At 32.8% G+C, this 17,816-nt stretch overlaps 1 protein-coding gene across 1 annotated transcript; it reads right to left on the bottom strand.

Moving 5' to 3' along the window:
* Positions 1-11,270: 11,270 nt before the first annotated feature.
* LOC140005300 (probable disease resistance RPP8-like protein 2) lies at positions 11,271-14,621 on the bottom strand. The gene has a single exon (XM_072046094.1). It carries the CDS (start codon positions 14,038-14,040, stop codon positions 11,404-11,406), a length of 2,637 nt encoding a protein of 878 aa, XP_071902195.1. The 5' UTR covers positions 14,041-14,621; the 3' UTR covers positions 11,271-11,403.
* Between the last annotated feature and the right edge of the window lie 3,195 nt (positions 14,622-17,816).

Here is a 17,816-nt window from a genome sequence, read left to right as displayed (position 1 = left end):
AATGAGAAACTTCAATCTACCAAGCAATATTTAAGAACTTACCTCAAATTGGTAGAGTGATGTTTGGTGATGAAAATGATGCAAAAAAACCCTATGAAAATCACCCAATTGACCTCCAATTGATGGAATTAGAAACTATAAACGCTAACCTTCAATCTCTTGAAATCGATTTTTGAAGTGTTTTTTTGGCTGAATTTTAATCGGTTAGAATGGCTCTATGAAGGTTAAAAGATGTTTGGTTAATGATATCTTACAACAAAATAGTGTATAAGAGAAGATTTGTGAAGTGTGTGTTTGTGTGGGTGAAAAATGTGAATTTGGATGAAGAAAAGGAAAAAAGAAAATGAGGCTATGTTTTGTGTCTTAAATCAAAATTTCGAATACATGAGCTGAATACCTGAGTTGGAGCTATGTGTTCTGCTTTAAAATTATGGAACATAATATACAAGCTGTGAAAACATGAGTTAGAGCCTGCATTTTCTGTGTTAAAATTACAGAATACAAAACGTGACCTGGTGAAAACGTGGGCTAAAGCCACGTTTTTTGAGCTTGCGTTTTCTATGTTATAATTTTTCTGCAGAAATTTTTAACTTTTTCAAAATTATACCTTTTACCCCAATTGCTCCAAATACACTCTGGATCATTCTTTTGTTAAATAATCAAAGCGTGCACAAGTAAAATGATCAAAACATGCATTCTAACTTTCTTTAACAAATCAAAAAAAAATAATTACTCAAATCTAAGGGTTGAGTTCTTTAATTGAACTTTGCTCTTTTCACCTCATTTGGTTACTTTTGCTTCTATTTTCCAAACCTACGAAGCAAACATAACAAAATAACATCAATACATAATCTACACCCTAAAATCACACTATATTAACATAAAATACCAAAATATTGGGTTGCCTCCCAACAAGCATTTCTTTATAGTCATTAGTTTGACTATATCATCTCATTTTTCAAGGAGACTTTGTTAATGAGGAAGATGAATTCGATGAATTTGATATTCCAAAATGAAGAAAAACATTTGAAACTTGTGATGACTTTAACGAATTCAAGGAAAATGGTAAGTATTATTCCATTTGTAATCACTGCAGGAAAAAAATTTTCCGGGGTAAATCAAAGTAAACTACTAGCATGCTAAGGCACCGGAAGACATGTTCAAAGAGGAAATAAATATTTGATTGGCTGCACAACAATCACAATTGGATTTCCAGCCAGTTGATAAGGTGTTTACAACTATTCCAGTTTTGCATTCAAGCAAGTTTGATATGGAGAAAATGGGAGAAGCAGCTGCACATTGGATTATAATGCACAAGCATCCTTTCACGTATTGGAGGAAGAAGGTTTCAATATCATGCAAAGATGTGGGATGCCCGAATGGCAGAAAATCACTAGGGTAGTAGCAAAAAATGACTGTATGCAAGCATATGAGCTTGAGAAGAAGAAGCTAAAAAACAAGTTGAGCAAAATGAAAAAAGTAATCATTACAATCGATCTTTGGAAATCTAAAAACACAAAGATCGAGTATATGGTTATCACCGATCATTGGATTGACTCAGATTGGAAGCTGCAAAAAAGGGTGCTCAATTTCGTGAACATACTACCACCTCATAAAGGGGTCGAGATTGCAGCTTCACTCTTCAAGTGTATGAAGGAGTGGGGTATCGAGCATAAGATTCACACGATTTTGGTTGACAATGCATCAATGAATGATGTGGCAATTAGACTTTTGATGATTTCAGTAGATCAAAGAAGCTATTGTGTGAAAGCAAACTATTCCATGTCCAATGTTGTGCACACATCTTCAACCTGTTGGTTCAAGATGGCCTTTCTGAGATCGTGGACATTATCAATCGCATTAGGGAAAGTGTGGAGTTTGTTAATCGCTCAGAGAGTAGATTATTATTATTTGTCAAGATTGCACAATATCTCCAAATCCCAGGGAAGAAGCTAATATATGATTGTTGGACAAGGTGGAATTCCACCTTTAAAATGCTAAGTTGTGCTCTCAAATTCAAAGATGTTCTTCCTCGTTTTCAAGATAGAGAGCCACAATATGATTTTTGTCCCTCTTTTGAGGATTGGGATAAATCAGAAAAGCTATGCTCTATCTTGGAGAAACTTTGGATAGCCACACATGTCATTTCTAGGCGTGAATATCCCATAAGCAATCTATTTCTCCAAGAGGTTGTACATATTAAAAGCATTTTAGATTCTTGAGTGCATGATGAAGATGATTTTATCCGAACCATGGAGCGAAGGATGAAAGCCAAGTTTGACAAATATTGGGGTGAGTGCAATCTGTTAATGGCTATTGTTGCCATTTTAGATCCGAGGCAAAAAATGTGAGTTGTAGAGTTTGCTTTCCCTCAGATGCATTCACCTTATGAGGCAGAAGAAAATATTTCCAAGGTGAAGAGAGTCAATTTGAGCTCTATGAAGAGTACGTGGCAACAAGTGGAGTTGAAAAAACAAATAAAGTTCAAACTCATGGTTTAGAAGGAAAGGAAAAAAATTCTGCATCTTCTTTTACATGGGCCAAAGTTTGATGAGTACTATGAAGAAATAGAGACAATCGAGCCGCAAAAATCTGAATTGGTAGATTATTTAGAAAAACCTCCCCAAAAGGCTGGTTCCAACCTAAATGAGTATAACTGTTTGGAATGGTGGAAAAGCAATAGGACTGCATACCTAGTATTGTCTAAAATGGCGGCTGATATCTTGGCCGTTCTGATGACTACAGTTGCATCGGAGGCAACATTTAGTGCTAGAACTCAAGTTATTGATTCCTATCGAGCTTCACTTCATCCAGATATGGTTCAGATGTTGTTGTGTGGAGGAGACCGGTGCGGAAATCATCACGAAATCAAAAGGAAATTGAAAGTAAGCTTTATTATTTTACTATAACTCTTATTGGTTTTTTTTTTTTTCAACTTCAATTATTCAGGTGGTTTTATTTTTCCTTTTTGTTTGCTGAGCATGCAGCAAGCTAAAAAGGTCAAAGAAATTGAATTTTCCATGATTTGAAGATTTATCTAAGAATACTCAAACAGAGCAGGTTCTGTTTTATGACATTTTCTAGTTCTCAATTACATTTATCGTAATTAAATTATCTACCTTTTTTTAACTTTGTTAAATTTTTGGTTTGCCTTAGAAATCTAGATGTTGTACTTTGGAACTCTCAACTAGCTTGTTGAATTGAACAATTGCGTCCAGATTTTCACGTCCAGATTGCATTTGGAGTTTTAATTTCATGTCTAGATTTTCTTTGTTATTGGTTATGTCATGTTGCTTGTGACTTTTTTTGTTAGTTTGTTATTTTGGAATTTGGACAGCATTGCCTAGTCTTTTGGAAACTTTCTTGGCTCGAATTTATTAAGCAATGAGATTCTTTTGGCTGATTCATTTGTCATTACATTGGTGGACTAGTTCATGAATGTTGTTATTGTTAGAACGCTAACTGCCTGAGCATTTGGGATGTGGAACTTGCTTTGTTGTTTTCACTTTTCATATTACTTGTTCTTTTGGTGCTTGTTGAACTTTCGATGGCTGAAATTTAGATTTGTAGTTGGAATTTGGAAATGAGCTGTTGTTGAGTAGGAAAATTTTTTGAGCTTGCACAAGCTTTAATCGAGCATTCGAACTCGTTAAGACTCGTTACTTTTATCAAGTCTTAATGAGTCAAGCTCGAGTAGTATAGCCACTGCATTGAGTCGATTTTGAGTTTAAGTATCACTGTTCGAGCTCGAACTCGAGTTGGAGTAGTACCCTTGTCCTTGAGTTTGAGTTCAAGCTGGGTGCCATTCGAGTTCGACTCAACTTGAGAGCACCCCTACGTACGTATAGATAGCTAAGATTTCTAATAGCACAGTTTCTAAAGCAACAAAATTCTAGCAGCAACTGATCACCGACTAAAGCTTTTATAGAAACAAGACAATTTAGCAACTGTCAAATATATAGGAAACACGTTTTTAACTCCCTACGTTGCCTCTCTTAAATCGAGATTTTTAAACTTTACCATGCCTAGCTTGCACAGCGTGGATTAAATTTTGTTAGCAATGTTAGAATTATTTTCTAATTAGCGACAAAATGCACGCCAATTCAATAAGAGTCATATTTTGAGCACCAAAGGCATATGGTTGGTGATAACAATTGAGTTCTTTAAAGCGTTAAGCATATGAAACAAACTCAAAGGAGATGTGATACTGGTTCAATTTTTAGACATGTACCAGACTAGCTAGGAATCCACTGTCCATGTTATTATTCAATATGACCTTGTCCCGGAACTTGATGTAATATTCTTAAAGGAATAGTGAAGATTGGAAGTTTATTTTCCAGAATTGTTTCGTTACATCTCACATGAAGCTAAAGATATAGAACGCTAGAATCTGAACTGCAGTCCTAGAGTAAGTATGGTCAGCTATAAGATGTCTGTACATGATCAAGTGATCATTGATTAAGTTGATTTAAAAGACTGGTTGAAGAAGTAAAGGTATGCAGTGGTTAACTGTTCAACTGGCTAATGAGGAAATGATTATGTTACAAGTTTAATAAAGCAGGTTATCCCTCCTTTGTTCCTACATATTACAAACAAAAGTCGAACAAGAAGCGTGAAGAAGTCAGTCTTTCTAGGGAGCAAGTTTTTGTGAAGCGGCAGTATCCAGGCCTGTGTCAATTGTGGGTGCAAAAACAAAGTGTTTTCAGGATCTAAATCATATCACTTCGGTTTGAACCAATCTAAATTGTTCATTTCAATTTTTTTTTTGAAATAAACGATTCAGATTCAGATAGAATCAACTTGATGTGGTCTATTTTGGACTTGAAAAGCATGCTGCTGTTGTACACCTCCGCATCCAGAGTGGCTAGTCTATTTGTGTGAGTCAAATAATCTCCATTTGGATTAGCTGTTTTTGCTGTTTTTGGGGTTGTTTTTCAAAAACAGCACTGTAGCATTTCATTTTTGAAATACAAGTCCGCTTGGATTAGTTGTTTTTGGGGTTGTTTTTCAAAAACTATATGAAAAACTTTTACTGTAGATGTTTTTTGGATTATTTTTAGAGGTATTTTTAAAACATATTTTTTAGTACTTTTATAATTCATAATTTTTATATTTTTATAGTCATACACATTTATGCATTTATAATATATTTATAAATAAATATATTTTTATATTTATATAAAAATGAATATTATATAAATGTATAAATTATAAATTATAATTTTTATATTTTTATATAAATATACATTTATGTATTTATAATACATTTATAAATAAATATATTTATATATGTATATAAAAATATATAAATGTATTATATTATATATAATACATAATATAAATATATTTATAAATGTATAAGTGTATATTATTATAAATGTATAAATTATAAATGAATATTATATAAATGTATAAATTAATATATTATAAATACACATTAATATTATGTATAAATGTATTAATATAATTAATATAAATGTATAAATATATTAATATTATGTATAAATGTAAAATTAATATTATGTATATTAATATAAATGTATAAATGTATTATATTATATATAATACATAATATAAAAGTATATTGTAAATATACATTAATATATATATATATATTATGTATAAATGTACATTTATATAAATGTATAATATATAATATATGATACATATTATATTATATTATATATAATTTATATAATATATAATATTTATGTAAATATATTATAAATATATAAAAATATTTTTTAATAAAATAAAATATTTATAATATGTATAAATAAATATATAAATATATAATATATAAATATTCAATATATATAATATACATTAATATTAATTATAAATATTATAATATTATAAATATGGTGTTTATATATTATTTCAATTTGTAATATTTATTGTATATTTCATTATATAAATATTTATATAATATGTAATATATAAATATATAATATATAATTTTCAATTTGTATAATATACATAATATTGTATAGATATAATATAATATACATAATATAATACATTTATACATTATTACATATTATGTATATTATATATTATACATAACATTATTATACATTATTATACACAATAATGTACATAACAATATTATACATTAATAATGTATAAATTATAATATAATCTACATAATATATTATGTATAAATATTTATACATTTATATATACAATATTACATATTATGTATATTATATTATATTATGTATAATATACAATATTATGTATAATATTAATGCATATAAATATTTATATAATATATAATATATAAATATATAATTTTCAATTTGTATATTTCAATTTATATTAATATAATATATATAATTGAAATATAAAAATTGAAATATACATATGGAGTTGATTTTGATATAATATTTGGATATGGTGTTTTTAGAGTTGTTTTAGAAATACACATTTACTGTAGCATTTGGAATGTGAAAAGCAATTTTTCAAAAACAGAAGCAAAAACAAGGAATCCAAACGGACCCAAAAACCGGTAGGAAATACCCATCACTGACCACCATTCCTATCTAGAGGTCAAGGTTCTACTGGCACAAACAAATAGATGATGAGATGACGTAAAAAGTATTCGTGAAAGAGTTCGAAAAACTACTTTGTAAATAATTTACATTTTTTCCTATGTAACATTTAAGGTACAATTCATGGGGGAATAATAGTCATATAGTATTTTTTCTGCCAAGGCCTATCTAAATTAGTAGATAAAATTATAGAGTTTATTACACTTTTAGCCCCAAACAGGAAGTTACCGATTGGTCTCCAATTCAAAGAAGAAAGGCAAAATGGGTTATTTAATCCTTTTCACAAACCTCTAATTGGTAGGATTTCCACGTAGCATACATGAGTGAAAGAGCTCTAAAGTTTTCATGGAGTAGTTACATATAACGAGAGTAAGATTTTCAATCAATCAAATTTTGTTATATGTTGCATTTTCAATTGACAAACAATGATATACCAATTAACAAACAAGTGGCATAGCTGATTATTGATAATGAGGCAATTAAGTAATTAATTTAGACTTTTTCTCTGTCAACTTAAATTCTTTTTGTGAACCACTTGGCAATAGCTAAAAAACAACTCTCTAACATAAACCCTTTTCCTTTTCTCTGACTTTTCTTTTCCTTGCAAAGAAAACGCCTTCTTTCCGAGAGAGAGATCAATTCCTCCACCTCTTTTTTCTTTTGTTTTTGTGTTTGTAATAAGTCTTACTAAAATTTCCTAACGAGAGTTACTTCTTTTCTATGGATTTCTAGTGAGAGGTTTCTCCTATACGAGGGATTCCTAGTGAGAATTTTATTATTTTTTACATTTCTTCTATTGATCTAAAATTTCCAAATCTAGTTGGGATTCGTTGGATCTCTCTCATTTTAATGTCTACATTTGAATCAGTTCATTAACACTTAGCAAATTTGGAAGAAAGCAAGTTATGTGATTAGAAGCATACACAGATGATTTTGGGAAAGCGTTTTATCTTTTAAGTATTTTTCAATTTCCACAATGTAATATTCTCTTAACTTTTTATATCTGTGGTATCTAGTTTGTTCTCTAGATTTGTTTGTATCTACATATAGTTGATGTAATCTTTGCTATCAGTGCAAATTTAATGAATGATGACGTTTTGAAAAAAAAAAATTAAATTCTTTTGTTTTTTGTCTCTCTTTTCTAACAACTTTTTTCTCTTCATTTGAATTACTTTTTAAATTCCATAATGTAACTAAGTTTAGTTTACATAATCATTGGTACATTGATATATTTAATAGTTCGGGTTTTGATCATCATTAAGTTTTCTTTTTTCAGTTCATCTTTACAAAAAAAATAAATAAAATTCACCAATCTTTCAAGACATTATCCTTCCAAAATAAATAAATGATACAAATATGTCAATAATACAAATTTCATTGCCTAAGAACAAAAGACAAGAAAAACTTGTACAAATTTCAAATATATTAATTTTAAGAATATGGGGTTACATTCTTTGAAAATTTCTAAGTAAAAAAAAAAAAAAATCCTCTAATTCCTCTCTATAATAATCGAAGGGCGAAAAAGCTTGGCCTTCAATTAAAAGGGCATTCTCTACAATTTTGCTACAAAAAATTATTGATTTGGTGACGTCATCTCGAACACTTGAATTTTCAATTTTCAAGCTTCAATATGTGTGTGGGATTTGATTTGAATTTGAATTTCATCCAAAGGCCACAGAGTTTAATTTGAACTTGAATATAATCCAACAGCCAAAAGCTTATTTTTGGATTTGAGAGAACTCTTTAGAGAATTTGGTAGAGTTTCTAGGATTTTAAGACTTGAGTCTTTCTTGAATTTCATCCAGTATATCGGTTTAGATGGAAACTTCCTAGAAGAATTGGCTTTAAGAAAACCGCATAGAATCTTCTTACAATTTGGATGACTTGTACTTCAAAAATAGTCCGTTCAACGTCGACTTCTAATAATGGTTCGACCTAGAAAGTCTCTTGTGAATCAAATTAATTAATCCACTTCGAATTAAATGGATATTGCACCTTTAAATCGACCTAAGACACACCTAGCATTTGTCCAATAGTTAAGCCCATGATGAATGGACTTAACATGATTTAATTTAATTTAATCAAGGTCAACTTACATTATTTCAGGCTTGATTAAATAAATTAAAGTAAAATTTCATTGTCTACATTCTCAAGACAATTGACAATTTTAACTATTATAATAGTTTTCAATGATGCAAATAAAAATATAGAAAAGCTACTAAAATACTCCTCATGCACTAATGCACAAGTATAAGTCTAGTTTCCCTTTGATGATTGTCCACATTTAATTTAATTTTGACAATTTGAAGTGGAATCCGGCAATCTTAGACAGCTCTCTGAGACTCTGAAGCAGATGATCAACAATGCAATAATTTATGGCCCAATCTAAGACCACAAAATCTTAAAATTTTCTTTTCAACTTCGTAATCCCTTTTCTTTTGGATAAGTGAGAGGATTTGATCTGAAAATCTCTCACTTATACTTCTTCCACCTTATAAGGAGAAAAAGATAAGGAGAGGATTTGGTTCCAAAGAATTGAACTAGAAACTAGAATGTTCTTATCCGAACGACCCAGATGTAGAGCAGCCTAATTCCTTGAAAAATTCTCTTTAATGATAAACTTGTCATTACTGGGCTCCCAGCAGGGCATCAAGGATCCAGCATGGGTTGCACTGCGCGCGTATTTTTGACCTTTTGTTTTTGTCAGTTTCCTTATTCGAAACAGTAGCATATTATTGTGGTACTGCTCTATCACAATGAAAGGCCTCCTGAATTAAAAGTTTTGAGTTCAAATCTCAATAGATGTGAATTTAATATTATTTAAGTGAGTTCGAGTCTACCACTTATTTAAGACCATTTGTAGGTTATCTAAAATGTTGTTTAGCTATGTAACTCGTTTGCAATGTATACACAATCATAGGTTAGTTATAATTTGATTAAAAAAAACATTGTCATGCTTATTTGGCAAACAATTTGGCTAACGCGTGCTCACAATTGTTAAGAGAGGTTCCAAGTATTTGTTTTTCGGCAAAAGTTTAATTAATTTGGGAAACTATTTAAATATAAGGGATGTAATAAAAATGATTGTGCTTATTCACATGATAAATTAGGGGTGTGTCTGTATGAATCTATCTATATATATATATATATATATATATATGTGTGTGTGTGTGTGTGCGCGCGCGTGCGCACATGCGCGTGGTGAGGGAATGCTAGACATTTGGTAATTTCTCCTCCAACCAAAATTATAGATCCCATTGAAGCGGCTAACTCCATACATATTGGATGCACATTTGGTTGTACAAATTAAATAGTATCATAAAAAACTACTCCGGAGATTATTCATCCGCTAGGAAAGTTTATAAATAAATATATGAGGTTCGGTCTTGAAACAATTCATTGCATTTTACCTTAGACTTATACATATTTATATAACCTTGCTAATGATGAATTTCTACGAATTTTACCCTAGACATATATATATATATATATATATTTAAGTACTCATTGAACACTGACGAATGAGTTGAGACTCAATAAGTTCTCTGAGACTGGCAAATTTTGCACTTATCCAAGAAGGCTGAAAATGGACACAACGCTTAGGAAGTTATATCAAGAAAACAAGGAAAAACCGAAAAACTCATCCACAATTTATTGATGGTTAGGACCCCGAAATGGACAAGATAATCACTAGATTTAGGAAGGGTAAAACTCCATACCATTGCATAGACTTTTCATCAAACACAATTTCCGAGAATTAGGAGACTTAATATTGACAATATATCACAAGATGAAATTAGAAAGGCAATCCTTGCAACTGATGAGACTTCAAGTTATTACAAATCAAGTTATTACTTCGCTGCTCATGAAATGAAATTACGACAAACACATAAAAAAATGAAATTATTACAAACACAAAAAAATCATTACATGTAAGAATTATTATAAATGCCTTTCATAATAAATAGCCTACAGCTGTGCCCGTATTCAAAAACTTTCCCTCAGTAATTTTTTCGTGCAATGTTTATCCCAAACAACTTAAATGAACAGCTTGTTATTTGATTTTCGCATGCTTAATTTTTTTTTTTTTAACATCTTATATGTATAGTGAGTAGTATTTAGGAAGCAATCAATCCTCATTTTCAGATGGACCAACACTTTATATGGGATGAATTCCTTGATTTGTTTACTAACTTCATTATTTCCTTGTTCTGTTTTTCAGTTTGGGCAGCATGGGAAAAATTAGAATCAACCAAATACCTCTAGATATTTTTAATGAATTAGACATTTCCAAATGCCAAGAGTTTACTATCAGGATTTTTGAGGCATACCGAAGACATGAACTGTTTTTTAAAATTTATTTCTACTTGTATTAATATGATATATATATATATATATATATATATATATATATATATATATGCAATGTAAATTGGCAGAGAGATAAATCCTATGAGGGATTGCATTTGTAAATTGATAGAGAGACATTGCATTTGTGTAGACACTGTTAGTTACCCACAAAATCAATAATGACAAAAGAGTCATTCCTTCTTTAATAGTGGGATAATTAAAAAAGCAAGCATTCAAGTGTGAGATTTCAAATAATTAAAAAAAAAATGGACTCAAAAAGCTTGTCGGTTGGTCTGAATTATGTGACGAAAATAAAGAGCGAAATAGCGGCAAAGCAAAGTATGTTGAATTAGGGGGAAACAAAAGTTATGTTGAATATGAAACATTCTTTTTATTTATTTATATATTTTGATAAAAACTTGAAATAATTTTATTAAACACTACACTACATACCTTCCATTCCATGCGCGAAATACAAATACGGACTTAGATTCTAGAGTCAAAATATTCTGAGGTTAGGGACGGTGGATACCATGTCCGCATCAAGCCCACTGATGAAATCTTCTGGCATGTCCACAAGCTCAAGCGCATCAAGACTAGATATGTGCTTCAGCTCTTCCGGCAACTTTTCTAAACTGTAGCACTCCCTAATTCTCAGGCACTGGAGCTGTGGCAATGCACCTTCCTCCACCTTTATTTCATCCACTCTTAGGTATCTGAGCTCAAGGAATTTCAATTGGTGAAACCCATGCCTAGAAATGACCATATGCTGTGGTCCCCTGTATGCATCTTTCATTTTGAGAAACGACAGCTGTCCCAACTTCTCTAGCACTGGCATTGGGTCATTCCTGAGGAATGTGTTTTTCAAAGACAAGCGAGAGAGATTTGGAGGGAAATCAGGAGGCAGCTTTCTCAAAAACATCCCGGATAGCTTGAGCTCTGTTACATGATGGAGCTTAGAAAGTCCAGCTAGAGATGGCCACACTGTTGTTATATTACGATAAAGATGTAACGTCTTTAGGTTTTCAACCTCAGATAAATGCAAGCAGAGTTTGTCAATCTCTGACCTTTCACCCACCCAAATCCCCAGTTTCTGAAGACTTGTCAAAGTTATCATGTTATTGTGCATAATGTCATCAAAGTTTACGCCTAACAGAGTCTGGAGATTCCTCAATCCATCAATCTTAAGAGGCACATCGCACTCCATACGACACGCATATAGATGCCGTAAACTTTCAAGCTTCCAAATGAAATTTGAAACTCTCACTGGGTAAGAGTTCCGTATGTCAAGAGTTTGTAGGTTTCGTAAGCAACAGAAGGAATGAGGGAGCCTTCCAATGGATGTGCGTCTTAAACCGAGGTACCTTAGAAGCCTGACTTCACCAATTCCTTCTGGCAAATTATACGACATCTTAACATTCTCAAGATCTAGTATCCTAAGCTTTTTGAAACTTTTGAAGTTAAGACTAATGTTTTTCCTGTAATCGTGGACATTGAAAAAAAGTAGAGACCGGAGAGGAGGGGTCGAAGACCCAACATACTTTTTATCCCAAGGGAGACTATGAACAGCAAGGTATCTGGATTTGGCTGATATTTCATCATCTCTGGTGTCATGGATCTGGAAAAAATTTTCGTCCTTTGCCTTTCTGATTGCAACCTCTCGCAATAAATCATGGACTCTACAGCTTTTAATCCTCTCATCAACAGTCATTTCAGCCACCTGGACCATATTTCTGCTAGCAAGTTCTTCCACATCATCATATGCTGCAGTTTCCTCCAAATTTTCTGTATCTCTTTTCTGCATTATTCCCTCTGCAACCCACATATGGATCAACTTGCGCACAGAAATCACGGAGTCTTCAGGAAACAAACCCAAATACAAAAAGCAAAATTTCAGATTGGCAGGAAGGTCTGCATAACTTAATTCCAGAATTGCTGATACCCCACTCTGGCTCCTTGATAAATATGTGCTGAAATTGTTGAGAATTTTCTCCCATTCACTCTTCAACTTTTTCTTTGCCAGCAGCAGGCCACCTATAACCGTGATGGCCAGCGGCAGACCATCACATCTTCTGGTAATCTCTCTGCCCACTTCTTCCAAATCGGGAGGACACCCAGCATTATCCCCATGGCCTAAGGCCTTTCTGAGGAACAACTGCCAGCTGTCTTCCAGCCCCAAAGTTTTCAACTCATATGGGTGGCTATAAGCATCTGCGTGTTGGGCAACATCCCGATCGCGACTTGTAAGCAGCAATCTACTTGATGTGCCAACATCAGGAAAGGCCCTAGCAAGACAATCCCACGCTTCTTGCTTCCATACATCATCAAGCACCACAAGATAACATTTATCTTGTAGATCTTGATGGAGCCTTCCTTCCAAGTCTTCCTCTTCCATCTTCTCAAGTTGCTCATTACTCATTTCATTCAATTGCTTTATGATTGCCCTCAGCATCTTTTTGTGATCGTAGCTTGAAGAGACGCAGACCCAAGCACAACAGTTGAATCTCTCCCTGACATGAGCATGGTTATAAACCTTTTTTGCTAGAGTTGTCTTACCAGCACCTCCCATGCTGACGATTGAAACCACACGGCGGTTTCTGTCCTCTTTCAAAAGTTCTGCCACCAGGGATTTTGTTATCTCCTCGAAGCCCACTATATCCTTGTCCTCGCTGAAAGGAAAGGATCGCCGGAGCCGTTGCAGCTCTTCTCCATGTGTAGTCATCTCCTCTCCAAGATTTTTTATACCATACTCTTCGCGGCAATCAGCAATCTCCTTGAGCCTCATCCGTAGGGATTCAATCTCTTTACCTATCTTGTAGAGGTTCACAATTTTCAAGGGATAATACGTCAATTTGGTGACGAGTCCCTTGTCCTTTGTGAGGAACTCAACTTTGCTGGCAAAGATCTCAATGATATCCTCCGCATCGTAGGCCGCAGCTCTGATTTCAGAAACCCAGTTGCGGATCCTCGCATCTTTATCTTGCCTCTGATCAGCATCTTTCAGGAAACACCGCATCCGGACCAGATCCTTTTGAAGTCTCTCAACTTGTCGTCGAACGCCTTCCAGGAAAACAATTTTTTGAATCAGCAGATCGCCAGTTCTCTCAATAACAAAAGAGAGAGCAGGGTCAGCCATCGTGGTAAAGTGAGCTTTGCTTTCAACAACTAGTAAAGGAGGAGAAGCTTTTGCCTGTTAGGTGCAGCTGCAAAACTTCTAATCTCTGTTGTTTTTAACTGATCTCAGCAGAGAGGCTCGATTCTCACGTGGTTCACTTCCTCGATTCACGTGATTCACAAAACAGGCGATCCTGGTAAGATTGTTGTATCTCCCAGGGTTTTCTTTCCTTTTTTCTTTCGGAAATTATTGCACCGTGAATACGATTTTTGTGTGAGAAAAATCACTGGGCAGCCACAGAAAGCGGACGGCCTAAGTGAACGTCAAACGGTCTCTCTCTTCTCTATATCCACTCTCCATACGTATATGTGTGTAGTTGCTTTTCATGCATAATAAGACTAGTGCTTACACTTTCTTTTTGTTCAATCTAATTAATTTGCAGCTCAGGCACGTCCGCTGGAGAGCCAAAGTTGATGCCATCAATTGAAGAAGATCTTGACCGACGAACCTTCTTTATAATCTCATCATGCCAATAATCAACCAGTTAGATACTAGTCACATTATCATTGTGTTCTCCTTTCCTTCTTCATGTACTACTTGGATGATCTCTCCTTAAGTGATGATAGTAAATATTTACCGGTATCAAAGGGCAAAAAGTCAACTCTATATATATGAATTTTCAGATTCCACAGTATAATTAGTTTTTAAAATTTAAAGTTGTCTAAATTTTTAATTCAATAACACCTTCTTACCTGAATTTTTAAGTGCAAAAAAAACTTCTAAAGAGAACAAATTTTAAAATTGGAGCTTGACTTCAACTTGTGTGGTCCACGAAATTATCTTCAACAAACAAGTTTTGCTTTATACCTATGTAATATTATTAAAAAAATTTTAATTTTCAGCATCACCATTCCTAAATCTATATTCATGAATGCGCAATAATTATATAGTTGATGAATTGGGATTTCGCTATATTGAATTCTGCAAGTTCAAATGAATTTGCACTTTTAAATTGCAATTAGTATAGTAGCTTAGTAGGTTCCATTTGACAAAGTTTTAACAAATTCTATCCTTCAATTAAATTTGGTTGCTTGAGTTGGTTCAAGCGGACTGTAAGGGACTAAGGGCAGTTGCCCTGGAGCATGTAATCTGTCATAGTTTATGAATGAATAGTTGCCGTTGGAAAAAAAAAAAAAAAAGTTCAGTTTTTGGTTTTGGTTTTCGTTCTTTTTCCCTTCTAAATTTGGTTTTCCGTTTTGGCATGCTTCGGGTTTTGGGTTGCATTCTTCTCAAGGTCACAGCCTTGATTGCCGTGTTTGTGTCGGCAGAAATTTATTGGGTGGTACTCCCTCCGTCCCGTTTTGTTAGTCTTGGTTTTTTTTTCACACAGATTAAGAAAGTGTAATTAATTTGGTTGGAAACATAAATTTAGATTAATAATTTCCTAAAATACCCTTATGCTAATCAATGCAGTCAATGTATTCAATGTTTTGGAAAAACTCAATGTATTCAATGTAGTGGGTTAGTATTTAATAACAATGTATTAATAACAAGATATTTAATAAGGGTATTTTAGATAATTTGAAAGATTACTATATTTCTTAATGGGAAAGTGGACTACAATTTGGGACGGACGAAAAAGGAAAACAAGACTAACAAAGTGGGACGGAGGGAGTAGTAATTAATACCGGTTTTCCGTTTTGGTTTGGGTTGCATTCTTCTCAAGGTCACAGCCTTGATTGCCGTGTTTGTGTGTCGGCAGAAATTTATTGGTTTTGGATCAATCAATTTTCCACTTGGACAGGCAACCATCAATTTTCCACAGGCCATGATCAGAATAAGTGAGCCAACAGCCATAATAAATGATTTAGATGGGCATTGATTAGTTATTTAACAGATACTCCCTCCCTTTTTTCATAACTGACGTTTAAGAAATTTACTCTTAAGTACTTTTATATGTCGTTTTATTATCCCCATGCAGCATTAATTATTTTTTCACAATTTTACCATTTTATCTCTCTTTTCATAATTGGTGAGAGTTAGTTTGCATTGCTTTTGGTCTAGTAAAACAGCACCATTTAATACTCTAGTGAGAGAAAACATGGGTGAATTGGATAATTAATGAGGGTACAAAAGGAAAGTAGTGTATAGATTTAAACAATGAAAAACTTTTCTTAATTGGTGTGCAAAATCTTAAACGTCAGTTATAAAAAAAGGGAGGGAGTATAAGTGAGCCAACAGCCTCTTGCTTGGTAACTCCAAGACTTATAAGTCTTGGGTCCACTAAATATGTCATTTAATTGTAATTGTCACTTTCGGATGACTTCCTCGTCCACTTTCCCTCATCTTAAATTAGGTTAGAATATATTATATAATTATTATCGTTGTAACAAAAAAAGAATAATATGCATAAATGAGTCAATTTATTTATATTCATTTAATTAGATAGATATAAATAAATAAGTAAAAAAATAAATTAGATAACCCAATTATCCATTTATAATTTATTTATTTTAACTTTTTGTAAACTCATTTAAATTTATTTTTGCAAACTAAATTATTAATTTATACCATCCTTTACACTCATCATTAGTTTTAAATATTTACTTATAATGTTCAATAAACCTAATTACCAATTTTTTTCTCATTTGTATTCTATGTCGCAAAATTACATACTATTTAATAATTGAGCAATAAAAATATAAAATTTTGACCTAAATACTATAAAATTTAACATAAAAATTTAATCCAAAAATTTTAAACTCCTAAAATTTTTTTTCTTATGTAAGTTTAAAATTTCATTTTGAAAAGATAGGAAAAGAAATTAAAACTTGTCATAAATTGGAAATGCTTAAAAATGAGCAAGTTAATAAATTAAGATAAAATAAAATGATAAGATAAAATCAACAAATAATAATAATAATGAAACAAAAGTAGTTAACATCATGACAAAATGAAAATCTAAAAACAAAAATAATAATCTCCCCTATTTCTCCTTCTCTTTCGGTCACATACCCTTTTGCTCGCCGGCGTCCCGCATTCGCCAAGCGCTGCACGCCGCACCAACAAAAACTCCAGCACCACCACATATCTCCCTCACTCTCTCTCTCTCTCCCCGCGGTCACTCAGCCCCCGCCACTACAGCCGCGTGCCACTGCTGTCCTCCACCCCACTCATCGCCGCCACTGTCACTTGGACCAAGACGTACGTCGGAGCTCTCCTTCCCTCTGCAATCCGTCACTGCCGCGCCCTACTGTAGCACCATTTTCACTCCACCATTCCCACCTATTCCATAGCTGCCCGAAACCCTCCACCATGTATTCAGGGAAGTGCCCTATTTACTTTCTTTGCTTTATGATCTCCATTGAGGACAATGTAAGATTTAGGTGTGGAGGGAGTAATATATTGATATTTTATTGAAAAAGTGCAAGTGTAGGCATTTTTGTTGGAATTTTTTGTTTGACTTTGTCAAATTTTATCCAGTTTTTGCCTATCTTTGTACATATTTGTGATTATTCCTGAAAAACGATGGATAGATGTCTCAAAATTTTCTATTGCTAAGATTTTACACTCTAAGGTGTTAAGTATAACATGGTCAAATCTAAGGGTATATCTTTGGTGAATATTTGAGATTTTGTGACTTTTGCACTTTTTGGTTAACTTTTCTAAGTATTGTAAATATTTGTCTAGTATTTTTTGTGCAAATTGGTTCAACTATTAATCTTAGCTCTCCATATTTAAGAAATGAAGCGGGTTTTTATAATTGTTAATTTTAATTTGGTGCTTATTTATAAATA

Source organism: Coffea arabica, chromosome 4c, assembly GCF_036785885.1.
Source record: "Coffea arabica cultivar ET-39 chromosome 4c, Coffea Arabica ET-39 HiFi, whole genome shotgun sequence".
NCBI lineage: Eukaryota > Viridiplantae > Streptophyta > Magnoliopsida > Gentianales > Rubiaceae > Coffea > Coffea arabica.
Note: the sequence above shows the minus strand (reverse complement) of the source record. Positions and strands in the feature narration are given on the sequence as shown.